The 13,914-nt window shown below is 41.9% G+C and overlaps 1 protein-coding gene across 5 annotated transcripts in view; it reads right to left on the bottom strand.

The window, feature by feature from the left end:
* Positions 1–535: 535 nt before the first annotated feature.
* Positions 536–13,914, bottom strand: part of UBE2V1 (ubiquitin conjugating enzyme E2 V1) — a 31,969-nt gene continuing 18,590 nt past the window's right edge. Inside the window, exons 3-5 of one of the 5 annotated variants that reach the window (XM_024750270.1) lie at positions 13,450–13,598; positions 3,585–3,710; positions 536–2,306 (exon numbers count right to left, since the gene is read on the bottom strand). In XM_024750270.1, the coding sequence (XP_024606038.1) occupies positions 2,160–2,306; positions 3,585–3,710; positions 13,450–13,598 (422 nt within the window). In that variant the 3' untranslated portion in view covers positions 536–2,159. Of the gene's footprint in view, positions 2,307–3,584; positions 3,711–13,262; positions 13,402–13,449; positions 13,599–13,914 lie in introns of those variants that run through there. The other 4 variants (XM_024750271.1, XM_024750269.1, XM_024750268.1 and 1 more) reach the window with 4 other exon arrangements.

Here is a 13,914-nt window from a genome sequence, read left to right as displayed (position 1 = left end):
CGGCCCCTCAAATGAAGAAAGATTTTCATAGATGAACATTTGCAATAGATTTGATAACAGGGAATACTTTGAATCCCAATTAAATGTTATCCCCTAAAAAAAAGCATTTCATTCTTCTTAGTATACTTGTAACATTATAAAAACTGTACTCAATTATGATGTTTTGAATTTCATCCAAAAAATTGTGGAAATTTGTTTTCTCTCGTTACATAAATACTCACGTAATTTCTTTGATTTTGCCTCTTGGACAATAAAGCCTAACTATTTGGGAATTCCCTGGCGGTCCAGTGGTTAGGACTCCGCGCTCTCACTGTCGAGGGCCTGGGTTCAATCCCTGGTCGGGGAACTAAGATCCCACAAGCCGTGCGGCATGGCCAAAAGAAATAAATAAAGATAAAAAGTCTAAATATTTACTGACTTGGGCCCATCATAGGAAACGTTTGCCGACCCCTGCTTTAGGAGGTCAAATTGAATCCCAAAGACATTAAATTCTATTACTGAATAAATTATATGCCAAGAGGAAGAGCACAGCTTCTTAAATATTAACGCACACTTTTTATTATATTAAAATCAGGCAATGGTCTGACAATAAAAAGTCTAGCTATGGAATACTGTTATGTTAAACTTTACTTACAGGATGTTAAATCCTTAGAACTAAGGTTTTCCCCAGAAAAAGATTAATGGAAACATCAGTTGCTTTGCAGACTTGATAGTTGCTGCTTTAAAAGGTGGTTTTACACCACAAACACTAAATTAAAAAAAAAAAAGTCTTAGAACACAATGAATTGCTCTTATTTCGGTAGGTGTCCAACATCTCAGCATTTAGTGGTCCTGAACAGAAAAGTGGAAAAACGCAGCCATTGGCCAGGAATTCCGGGGATCTGCCGTGCACACCGAGTTCTTTCTTATCCCTGCTGAGGACCGAGAGAAGCAGCAGCACCGAAACCAAAGTGTGCACCGAGTTCATGGTTCTTTTTGTTCCAGTTGTCAGATTCCAAACTAGACCCAAATGGATTGCAAGGATGACCAAATGAGAGCCCTGTTTAAAACTTCTTCAATTTTTAAAAGCTAAAGCAATTACAGGAAAAGAAAATTCATTCAGAGGGATCATGTGTGCTTACAAGTGTCTTCTGTGGCCTTTCTCCAAGTTTAACCACCAAGGACTTTGAGAGCTGGCAGGTCTGTGACCCTGGTGACTGTTCTGTTCACCTTATCAAAACCTGAGCTAAGTAAACGTATCAGCTGATGATGACAGCAGAGGGTGGCAGGGCTGAGAACCCAATATTCATTTCCCAGGCTGGTGGAGAGTAAGTAAGTGTGGTTCCAAAACTAAATGAGGGAGGTCAGATATGCTTTCCAACCTTACCTGATGGCTTCTGGCCAAAGCAAGGAAGTGTCATGGAAAGTGTTGGGTGGTGATGGTGCAAAAAGGGACTTGAGGAGGAGGAAGGACAAAGCAGCACCCCTCGATTAAGGTGGAGGGAGAAGATATGGGGAAAGCCCTGAATTCCTCACCAAAGGCCAATTTCAGAGGGGAGCCGAGGGGGTTACAATCTATGCTTCGGCCAAGGGTGGTAGTGGAGAGTGGGAAGAGGATGGTGGCTTGGAAGGGGGGCAGCATTTAAGACTTAAAGAAAGAAACCAGGGGTGCAGACGAAGCATCCCCCACACCCAGCAGGAGTCCCACAGGCTGTGACCTGAAACCCTTACATCTACTCTAAGAAGCCACCCCAAGCTGGAGGGCTGTTGCAGGGAGGGAGGAGGCAGGGGGAGGGGAAGGGGAGAAGGCAGAGACCCCAGGCCATGTAAATCAGCAGCAAGGTGATTGCGTGGTGTGTCTTTTCACAGTTGAGTTAGATGTGCCCCACCGGTTATGATGGGGATCAATTTAAATATACTTTCTTGATCCCAGAAGTTCAACTATGTGGACAGTGGTTACACTTGACAGGATGATTTGTTATAGCACAACTTATATATTTCAAATGGACAAAAAATTAGTATCATTTACAGTATCTTAAGATAAACTGCCTTTGAATGGGAGCTTCCTTTCCAGTACTTTGAGGTCTACAAGACGTATCTAGAAAATTTACTACTGTGGAAAATGAAGACTGCTTAAATCGAATGGGGGGTAGGGGAGGGCCTGTGGTTTTTCTTTTTGATTAATTGCTGTAACACTGTCCTTCAGGAGGCTGAGGGAGTTTCATATTTTCTTTAGACATCATTAGGCGCCGAAGCTCTTGCAGGACAACTTTGATGCTATATGAATTCTGCCATTTTGCTAGCACTGATATGGCTCTTGGGTCCACCTACAGAAAGGCAAACAAAGAACAAAGTACTGTCAGGCTCTCAAACAAAAGAAAAGTTGTATGCTGGAGCTAAGCTACAGCAGAAACGTGAGTAAAATGCATTTTTCAAGTTGAACATGCTGATCACACAGTGGTATCTGACATGCAGAATACCCACAGGATTCCCTCCCTCCAGTTAGTCTGTTTTTCCCTTTTTGTGTCCCAAACCCTCACTGTGTGGGAGAAGGAAATTATGAATAAGTAAAGCCACCTTTAGAGAAATGGCACTCACACTTGGTGAGACTCAACCCAACCGGCTCTGAAACAACGACCTGAGCTGCCCCTGGGCTGGCTGCTGCTACCGCTCAGGGCCTGTCCTCTCTCAACGTTACGCCCGGGTCGTGGACGATGAAGAGGTACAGGGCAGTAGGGAGAGCACAAGCAACGGGTGGCGAGGACCCAGGCTCTGATGACAAGGGCCTTCCTCAGAGTCATACCCTCTCAAGTTAGTGTAGCATTCCCCAAGAAATTTCCCAAAGTGTGAGTTGAGTCCTGGGTTCAGGACTTCAGGTGGAACTCAAAGACAACACTAAACACTGAACACAGTAACAAGGCTCATCTCTTTTCAATTTTCTTTCAAGTCTTCTGAATACCTCAAAACAGAAGGCTTACTAGCTCATGCAATGCTAATATGCAGCACCCTTTAATACTTGCTGATCTCCCCTCTGAACAAGAGAGCAGGCCTCAGAGGCTCAAAAACCTTTGGCAAGCAACATATGGAGGAAGAATTTACCAACTTTCTTTTGTTTTTGTAATATTTATCATTGCTGTTACTGCCTTCTTATGACAAATGAGACTGGTTTCCATTTATGGCAGTGCAAATGGTGGCAAAAATAAGTTTAAAAAGCAAGACCATTAGAGGAAAAAAATAGTATGTCGTCCCCAAATAAGGCCCATGAGGTAAAAGTGTGACCTTGGGCAAGACCTTTCACCTCGGTTTCCTCACCTCTCTACCTCTTGGGTGTATATCAGGAGGACTGAATGAGCTCTTATCTCAAAGTGACCGGCATAGTGCTGAGAAATACAGGCCAGAGTAAATGCCACGTAAGTTGTAGTTAAACACAATTGGGAAACAGGCCCTCACCCCAAATCTGCACATGTTCATACTGCACTGTATTTTATCATCAAATAACCAATTAACATATGGACTCCGGCCCAAAATGCCCCTGATAATATTAAAGTGCAAAGCATTTTTCAGAGAACCCCAGAGAACAAGTAGGGGCAGGAAAAACAACTTACCACTCCATTAGAACTATTAACTCCATTCATATTAATTTTTGTTACAAATCTTACAAAGGGGGGTGCTTCTGGGTATTTAGGTCCACATTCTATTTTAAGGCTGTATATTCGGTTTTCATAAATTGTCTGGAAAAAAAAAGGGTACAGCCATGTCAGGCAATTACAAAGAATTCAAAAAGGTAGAACTTCTGAAACCTCATTTATTCCTGACTGCAGAACTGGTGCATCTGCTTCCATTACACAAAGTCTACTTGTTATTTGATAAGTTAGCAGTAATTAGTCCTTACACTGGTGTATATGAATCCTGGCCTGGGGGGGAATATAAAGAAGGCGGAACACTTAAGCTAGTTATCACTGAAGTTTCATGCTAGTATTATTAAGCCCAATCAGATGGACTTGTTTTTATGTGATTTTTTCTACGCTCTGGGAAATGGTTTGTCAGAGGCATTCTTCATTCTGGGAAGTCACACCAGATGTCTACTCATGCGGGGATCATCAGCCAGTGCATTAAATACCACCATGTACAAAACACAGAACAGGTAACTCTTGAGAGAACTTCAAAATGAAGCACAAGGTGGGGGTGGGGGAGAGACAGGAGAGTCGCTTCCCACTTCATCACCACTTTGGGGTTGTGCTCTGTGAAAGGGATCTCAGCTGTAGGTGCCATCATCTCTCCCTGCTGTTTTTACGATGACCTGAGAGATTACTGGCATTCAGTATGTGAGGTGGGGAGCCAAGGATGCCAGACCTGCACCGGAAAAAAATAGTCCTTCTCCAAATGCCAACTGTGCCTCTGTTGAGAAACACTGGAAAGGTCCGATCCCCTAAAGCCAATGAACTTTTCCCTTTAACTTCCACCCAGTGAACAGCAGAACGTGCTGATTTTCCCAGGCTGTTCCTTCTGCCTAGAGTGCCGTGCCCGCACCTGAACTACTTCACAACCTTCAAGACCCAGTTCAAACATCATATGAAACGGAAGGCTACTTCACAAGTTTTCTGTCTTATATGAAGTTGCATTATCACCATTTGCGTGTCTGAAGACCACACCAGGGGGTGACAGCTCCCCATCAGACTGGCCCCCTTGAGGGCAAGGACCACCCTTCTCTGGGTTCCCCTCTCAGGCACCAGTGCCCCTTCCTCACTGCATACTGCATGAGAAATTGCTCTTGTGTAAACAGTGACATCTAGCGGTCTTTGGGGGGAATAAATTAAAGAAGATGTGATTTAAATGCTTGAAAACATTGTGTCTAAATAGTGGCCCGTCCCTAATTTAAAAACTGGGACATATATTAATATTTTAAAATTCAGAAGGCAGTCTTAATATACTCATAGAAACTTTTCACATCCACTTAACAGGGACCCCAGCCTATAACAAAATCAAAAATCAATTCTGGATTTCCACCCACCCTCAAGATGCCCCCCTCTCTTCTTCCCTCATAAGTAGCAGCACCATCCAGCAGTTAAAGCAAAAACCTAGCAGCCAGCCACGACTCCCCTCTTCCTCACCCCTTACCTCCCAATCGTCAAATGGTCTCAGCTTCTACCTCCAGAAGAGATCCCACACCTACCCACTTTCCTCCACCACTGCACCTCATCTGAATCACCCCAAGTCTCTGCCTTCTCCCTTGCTCCCCTAGCATCTGCTCCCCACACAGCAGCCTGACTGACCTTTCAAAACCAGAAACCGTTCCTGTGGCTTAACCCCTCCAATGGTTTCCTGGTGACCTAAGAAAGGAAGCCCCAGTTCCTGGATCGGACCCTGTGCACCCCTGCCTTTCTCTCCGTTTATTCTTCTCCCTCCTCATCCAGCCCCAGGTCCTCTCTCCTTGGGGCCCTGATACCAGCTGCCCCACCGCACACTGCAGGTCACTCCTCTCAGCGTCCTCCTGACCCCTCATCTGAAGACTGACTCCTCGTCCTGTGTCTGACACCCCTCACTAAACTCATAACAAGGAGGGCAGGGGTCTCAACTGAACTGATATTCAGCTGTTTGTTGAATGAATGAATGTTGCTCTTTACGCTTTTATAAAAGGAACACCTTGTTGCAATTAAGGAGTTTCCTCAGAGAAAGAAAAACTCACTCAGTAAACATAACAAGCAGGAAGCGGAGAGTGGCACGGTTTCTGTACAGATTTATGGAAAATATGGTAAAAGGTCCAGCCTCAGAGCCTAACACAGTCTCACACTCAATAAATATCTGTTGACTGCATGGATCCCAAATTCATCTCTGGGTGTGTCCTGCATTCCTGCTCACTGGCTTTGTCACACAACTCAAAGACAATTTCTTACATAAAAAAGTCCCTGGGGGCTCACAGTAATTACCAAAATCACAAAGTCTGTTAAAATATTTGACACTACATTTTGGAGGCTCTGATGCGCCGATTTATTCACCTGCCAGCATGGTTTTTGGCTTATCAGTGTTGATAAGAGGTCACTGATCACTCTATTAACAACAGCATCAAAATGGTTAAGAAGGTAAGCAGTTTAGTAATAGGACTCTGATCATTACATAGATTAAATCTTAACGTTACTCTTGACACTATGAAAGCCTAATATAAGAACATGCATGCTATGACCAACTTAGAACAAGAGGAATATTGAATTTCTCACCACTTATGTTCAACTGGCAATTTCACTGGAACACAGTGAAAAGTGCCTCAAGTCAAGTGAGCAGAGACACTGAAGGGTCACGAAAAAGCCCAAAGCAAAACTGTTATAGAAAATGAGGTTCTGGTTTTCTTCTCTTTTGTTTACGAGGGCTCCAAGGACCTGCTAAAAAGGTTTCATTGAAGAAAGGAAATGTGCCTGAAGGAGAATTGCTAGAACATTCTGTCTCCGTGAGGAACACTGCTCTCTTTAAGATTCATTATTTGATCATGGAACAACTTTGTTGTCATGGCTTGAGCTTCATGGGGCAATTTGGCAGTGCCTATCAACATGTTGAAACAGGAGTGCTTAGACCAGCAAGACCATTTCTAGGAATTTCCTACAGACGGACTCGTACAAAAAGGTGAAGCACGGTTTAGTTATTTTTGATACTGCAGACAATCTAAATGTCCACCTGCAAGAGACTGACTAAACAAATAAGGCATACTCCTGTAACTGGATACTCTGTAGCCTTTTCAAAGGCTGAGGCCCAGACATACACACACACACACACACACACACACACGCATGCATGCACGCACGCACACACCCCTGCAAAGGATGCCAAGACATAGCTCTTGGTATAGCCAGCAAGTTGCAGATTATGTACAACCTATAGAAGCAGACAGACACCTCCCACCAAGTCTGGATATATTTATGTGTACATAGGCTGTTTCATCCATTGATCACTACATGCCCAGAGCCTAGAGATCACAAACTTTTCTTGGGCCTAAAATATATATGTGAGATAATCCTAGCCTGATCATGAGGAAAACATCAGACCAATTCAAACAGGGAGACAGTCTACAAAATATTTGACCAGTACTCCTCCAGACTGTCAAGGACAACAAAACCAAGAAAACCCTGAAACTGTTACAGGCACAAGGAGCCTAGGACATGACAACAAAACATAATGTGGTATATTGGATAGGATTCTAGAACAGAAAACAGACATAAGGTAAAAGCTAAGGACACCTGAATAAATTATGGACTTCAGTGAATAATGCATCAATATTGGTTCATTGGTTGTAACAAATGTACTGTACTAATATGTTAACAGTAAGGGAAACTGGGGTAGGGTGGTGTATACCAGAACTTTCTTTCTACGCCACCTCTGCAACTTTTCTGTAAATCTGAAAGTATTATAAAATACAATGAATGTTTGCTTATTTATCTATTTATATTGCAGTATAGTTGACTGACAATATTAGTTTCAGGTATACAACACAGTGACTCAATATTTTTATAGATTATACGCCATTTAAAGTTATTATAAAATATTGGCTACATTCTCTGTACATACAATACATCCTTGTAGCTTTACTTATTTTATACACAGTAGTTTGTATCTCTTAATCCCCTACCCCTATTTTGCCCATCCTCCCTTCTCTCTCCCTACTGGTAACCACTAGTTTGTTCTCTGTATCTGTGAGTCTATTTCGGTTTTGTTATATTCATTTGTTTGTTTTTTAGATTCCACATAAAAGTGTTACCATACAGTATTTGTCTTTCTCTGTCTAACTTATTTCACTAAGCATAACCCCCTCCAGGTCCATCCATGTAGTTTCAAACGGCAAAATTTCATTCTTTTAAAATGTATTTCTAAGATGTATGAGATATGAGAAAAGGAAAAAGGTATTGGCTGCAAAAATATGCAAAGCACAAAATCTAAATTAATATATAAAAGAAAGATGACACTAGGTGAACTAGTCAACCACTACTCAGTTCAAATCTGATACAGTTATATAAAAAGTATGTTTAATGTGCAATGTGGGCATATGCTATGTTAGAATAAAGGATGGGCCCTCTGAAAAAGGGAGACCAGGTAGAGCCTGAGAAGATCTCAACAACTTAGGACATGGACAGGTAGTAAATGTACAGGAAGAGGTGTGAGAGGAGACGCATCGAACTACTGTTCACAGTTAATCTGGGGAGGAAAGTGGGGATTTGAAAGTTCAGGAAAAGCTGGGAAAAAACGACACCACACTAGGATTTTAACAGAGTATTTAATATAGGGAATCGGTTAAACAGGTATCACTGGACTGAAAAAAGCTTTAGAAGAGGAGCCTGAACTAACACAGAGGTAGTAACCGCAGGGAGCAGGTATCACTTCTGGGTTAGCTAAGGTTTATTATTCCCCTTGTTCCCCCTGAAGGCTGGGGGGGCAAAGAAACAAAGCTGGAGTTGATCAGATCTAGAGGCTCAGAGGAAGAGGGCATCAGAGTTGAACCCAGATCTCTAAGGAGGGGGTGCTGCGAGGCTGATGCTGGGGGTGCCCCCAAAAGCTGGAGGCTGGAACCCACTGTTGATGCCAGGATGAAGGGCAATTACCAGAGTGGCGCAGACAGAACAAGAGGCAAACAGGAAGGAATAAGTCTCTTCTCTCCGCCTTACAGGCTCTCTCCTGTGTCCTGATCGGTGGAGCCTAACGGGAAGCCAGCTGACAAAGGAAAAATGTAGTTTGCAGAGTGCCAGCCCCAGGATCCAAAGCAGAGCAGGGAAAGGTGGGCTTGGCGCTTACTAACCAGCACCTGCACACACCCCTCTGAACAGTGACAAGATACAATTTTCCTCTGTACAAAAACTCTCTTCCCATCAGTCAGGGTATCCTTCTGAGTGAGCCATAGGTCCCTCTGAAGGCAATATTGATTATTCATTTCTCTAATTCAATCATAGTGCCACCTGAATATTCTACAGCCTAAAGACTAAACTGCTGAGTTGACCACACAATCCTAATAGAAAATAAAAAGGTGAAAGGAGGCATTTGCTTCTTCCCATTTGCTTTCTGTTCCCACCAATGTCAGTCTGGCACGAGGCCCTCATCCTGGCAGCAAGAGCTGTCTCTGGTCTCCAGCTTCTGGCCTTTCAGTGCTCCTCCAAGCAGCTCTGCTGGGCCCCACAGGAACTAACACCAGAGGGTATCTGTCCTTCAAGTGTTAGGTTTCCATGGCCCCAGCCTCTCCTGACCCATCCCCCCAGACCCAGGCGGTGTTGATTGCTTTGTGTTATCTTTGTGTTCCCCCAGCGTGCTTTTTTGGCTTTTTTCAGTCCAACACCTATTTGATCAACTTCCTATATTAAATTCTCTCTGTTGAAATACCTAGTATGGTTTCTCTGCCTGATTGACATAAAGAATTAAAAGGAACAAAGTGAATTGCTTACTCTGTACTGTTTGAAAAACTTTACCAGAATATATTCATTTATCAGACATGTAACTTAAAGCTTTTAAAAAAGAGACGGATCAATATGCACTGATATGGAAAGATGTCCACCATCTGCTAAGGGGGAAAAAAAATAAAGCTGCAAAACATTAAGCATAGCAAGGTCTCATTTTTATTAAAAAGGATATGTATTTGTTTGTGTACCCACAGCAAATGCCAGTAGAAACACACCACACACCAAATGATCAGTTTTTATTCTGTGGGGAGTATAATGAAATGGGGAAAGGATCACTTTCCTTTTACTTCACACACTCCTGGAATTCTGTTTGTTCCTAAGCATGCATACAATACTTTTAGATAAGTATGTGTACAAATACACACCTACACTCTAACCCACACATAAAAACACTATCTTGGAGAACCCCAGAGGTATTAACAGTGCTTCTCAACCAGGGTAATTTCTGTCCCTGTCCCACTCCTGAAGTGGTGGGAGTCAGACAACACCTGGAGACATTTATGACTGTCACAACAGGGTTGGGGAGGTGCTTCTGGCATCTAGTGAGGAGACACCAGGGATGCTGCTGAACATCCTCTAATTCAAAGGACAGCTCCAAAACAAAGAATGACCCAGCCCAATATGCCAATAGTGCCAAGGCTGAGAAACTTTGCTCTATAACCTGGCTAGTGTTACCACCTCACGGTCAGAGTAGAAAGACTCCACGTCTAATGCTGTGGACAGTCACATGTTTGCCAGAATTTTGCTAGAGGCACTTGGATGGGAAGCTTTACTTTCAGGTTTGGAGGACTTGCTTTCAAAAAAAAGATATATATATATATATTTTTTTTTTTTTTTCAAATAGCTAACACACACATATGATTAAAGCATAAAGAGTACAAAAATACAGTGAAAAATAAGCCTCCTTTCCACCCTGACCCCAGCCAGCAATCCCTTTTGAAGGCAACTACTGTCATCAGCTTCTTTTATGTTTTCCAAAAGTATTCGAAGCACAAGTATATGTCTGGCCTCTTCCTCTTCCCTCACCCACCCCCACCCCAAGTGACAGCACAGTCTGTATACTGCTTTGTACCTTTTTTCACTTAAATATCATGGAGATCCTCCATTTCAGCACATATAAATCTGTCTCATTCTTTTGAAAAGCTAAACAGTATATAATATGGTCCACTGAAAGATACTGAGGTGCTTTCCAATATTTTGCTACTATTGAAAACACTGCATGAAATAATTTTGTACATACAGGCTTTTGGGCAATACATTCAAGAAAAGCTGAGTAAATTCCTAGCAGAATTGCTGGATCATATGGTATATGCCTTTTAAATACTGGTGGAGGATTTTGAGTAATACAACAACAAAAATACAACAGGGACATGAGTTACTCAGAGCTCTATTTAGATGCTTTAATAATTAGCTTGATATTCCAGATGCACAGCATATACCCTGTATGTTAATCATAAAACAGATTGGTCACAGGAAGCACCTAGAAGCAGGTAGCTCCTTTTATGACTTTGCTTTTAACCTTGGGGAGCCAGGGCAATAGAAACTATAAGGGTAAAAAGACACAATAACAAGTATTGGTGAGGGAGCAGAGAAACTGATACCCTCACGCATTGCTGGTGGGAATGTAAAGTGGTGCAGTGCAGCCACTTTGGAAAACAGTTTGCCAGTTGGTTAAAATGTTAAACAGAGTTATCATATGATCCAACAATTCCACTCCTATGTATATACTTAAGAGAACTGAAAACATCTGTCCACATAAAAACCTGTACACAAATGTTCATAGCAGTATTATTCATAATATGCAAAAAGTGGAAAAAATCCAAATGTCCATCAATTAATTAATGGATAAACAAAATATGGTATATCCATACAAAAGAATATTATTCAGCCATAAAAAGGAATGAACTACTGATAAGTGCTATAACATGAACGAATCCTGAAAACATCATGCTAAGTAAAAGCCAGTCACAAAAGACCACATATTAATTCCAATTACATGAAATGTCCCAAACAGGCAAATGCATAGATACAGAAAGTAAACAGTGATTGCCAAGGGTGAGGAGTGAGCGGGTAGAAGGCAGAATGGGAGTGACTGCCAAAGGGTATGGGGTTTCTTTCTTGGGTAATGAAAATGCTCTGAAATTAGTGACAGTTGCACAATTCTGAATATAATAAAAACCACTGAACTGTACACTTTAAAAGTATATTCTATGGTTAAGTGAATTCTATGGTTTGTGAATTATGTCTCAATTAAAAAAAAAAAAGGATGTAAAGGACATATGGAAAGTATCTTGCATACTGTAGCTACTCATTAAAAGCTAGTCCCCTTTGGAAAGAGGTAAACTGAAACTCAGGGTAACCCAAGATGTTTTAGGTGGAACAGCATATTTTCAACAGAACTTAGTGTTCATTTTATTTATTCATTTGTTTGTTTAAGTATATAATTCAGTGGTATTTAGTGCATTCACAATGTTGTACGCTGGTTCATTCTTAGTTTGTTAGAACCTAAAGATCAGTCTGTTAACAAATCTGTTGAACATCTACCCCATTCTGAGTCATTTCTAGGTGCTCTGGAGAGTAAAGAGAAGGGAAGAATAGTTCTCATCTTCAAAAAACCTAAACCATTCTTAGGAAGATAAGAATGCAGTGAAGGAAGCCATCACTATACAGTGGACTTTCAGAGACAGCAAGAAATGATCTTTATGAAGAAACAAGCCTTCTAGATCAAGGTTTTTCCCAGTATTTAATAGATTCAGAAAACCCCGATTTTCATAGATTAAAAAAAGATCAAGAAATGAGTAAAAACAGATTGAATATTTTTTTAAACCCCCCAAACAAAACTACAGGGTCACAAAAATGATTCAAAAAGTAACATTAAATATCAAAGCCAGTCATTCATCATGAGTGTTTATGACAATCTAAGAGTCCTAACACTGAGCGAGCACCACACTCTTCCTTTTTTCAGACAGGGCCACATCCCATGTGTCTTTCTATCTCCCAGAGGCTGGTGCAGAGCCTTGCACGAGGTGAAAAGAATGACCGAACATCATCACCCTTAAGCACAAGCAGACACAGGAAAGGGCCTGCTACACTCAGGCAGAATCTCCTACCGCTTGTCTGAAACAAGTGTCACATTATTGGAATCTATTTCTTCACTCCTACATCAAATTGCTACTTAACACTAGATAATTCTATAGTGGGAACAGATGAAAACTCAAAATATAAATAGGAAGGAGACAATATAGCACAGTGGTTAGGAGCACAGGCTCTGGAGTGAGACGAGGTTTGGGAATTATCAGCTATGTGACTTTGTGTGAGTACCCTGACTTTTCCAAGTCGGCTTCCTCATCTGTAAGATGGAATGCAGCTACCCAACAGAAGCACCTTACAACAGGCTCTTGTGAGAATTAAAGGGCATTTCTGGGGGGTTTACTATGTGCCACAAAAAAAGGTTAGCGGGCATTATAAGACTGGGAATGCTCGAAAAATCACAGAGCTCTAAAAGAGGGGTCCTGTTCCCCATCCCCACTGTCTTTGTCTTCTTCGCAAAGGTCTTTGGGCCCAACAGAGCCTGGAACAGACCAGGCAGGCAATAACCCTTTGTTGAATGGCCCAATGAATTAGGATACAGACGCATGGCAGGACTGGGAAACAATGAATAAAAACCACAACCATAAAGGTTTTCCGAAGTTCAGTTGGACACTGTCTTCAGGAATGCTGGCTGTACCTGGAGCCTTGTTATTTGATAAGCCCAGGAGTTTGTTCTAAACTACGTGAGGGTACAATTACCTCAAACCTCACTGTCTACATTGTCATGTAAATTCACACTATGAGACTAAACAGGTTTTTGCTTACCATTTAGAGGGATTAAACAGCATCAGAGGAGGTTCAAATATATAAACTGAAACTGGTCAAAAAAGAATAGCCACATTTCAGAAAATATACCATTGGTGAGCTTTTTCCGTGATAAGGCTAATATTTTTTAAAAGGAGGCACAGTGAATTTAAGACATTGACATTTATAGCGGTAGCTCGACGCTTACTCTTGGAGGCCCAATTATCATCCCTGTCCATCTTGTAAGTGTCATGTCTTCGTCATCTTCTAGACCCCAGCTAACTGTGCCATCTCCTACTCCTTTCTGGCCTTCTTCGAGTTCTTCCAACAGTCGGAAATTGCGAGGGACTTTTACTCCTAAAATAAATGGAAAGAAATTCAAGATACTAGCAACTCCAGGGGAACTTGTAAGCCTAGAGCTAGCTGCTCATTATCACTAGGTTAGAATAAAGATGCTTATGTGCTAAAAACTTCTGTAAGTTGTCGTACCTCAAGCTTGCTGCTTACGAAGCTATCTGTATTGACCAGCACAACCAGAAGGAAGGGGCACGTGGTTTGTTACAGGTGAAGTGTCGACTACACCAGGGCTGGATGACCAAACCTAGAAAGACACCCCACCCCCAACCCTGGAGCTTTGACGAACTTCATAAAGGGTTTACAAGCCGAAATGTTG

This window comes from Neophocaena asiaeorientalis, unplaced genomic scaffold (assembly GCF_003031525.2).
Source record: "Neophocaena asiaeorientalis asiaeorientalis breed wild unplaced genomic scaffold, Neophocaena_asiaeorientalis_V1.1 scaffold606, whole genome shotgun sequence".
Classification (NCBI taxonomy): domain Eukaryota; kingdom Metazoa; phylum Chordata; class Mammalia; order Artiodactyla; family Phocoenidae; genus Neophocaena; species Neophocaena asiaeorientalis.
This window is presented reverse-complemented; position numbering and strand designations above follow the sequence as displayed.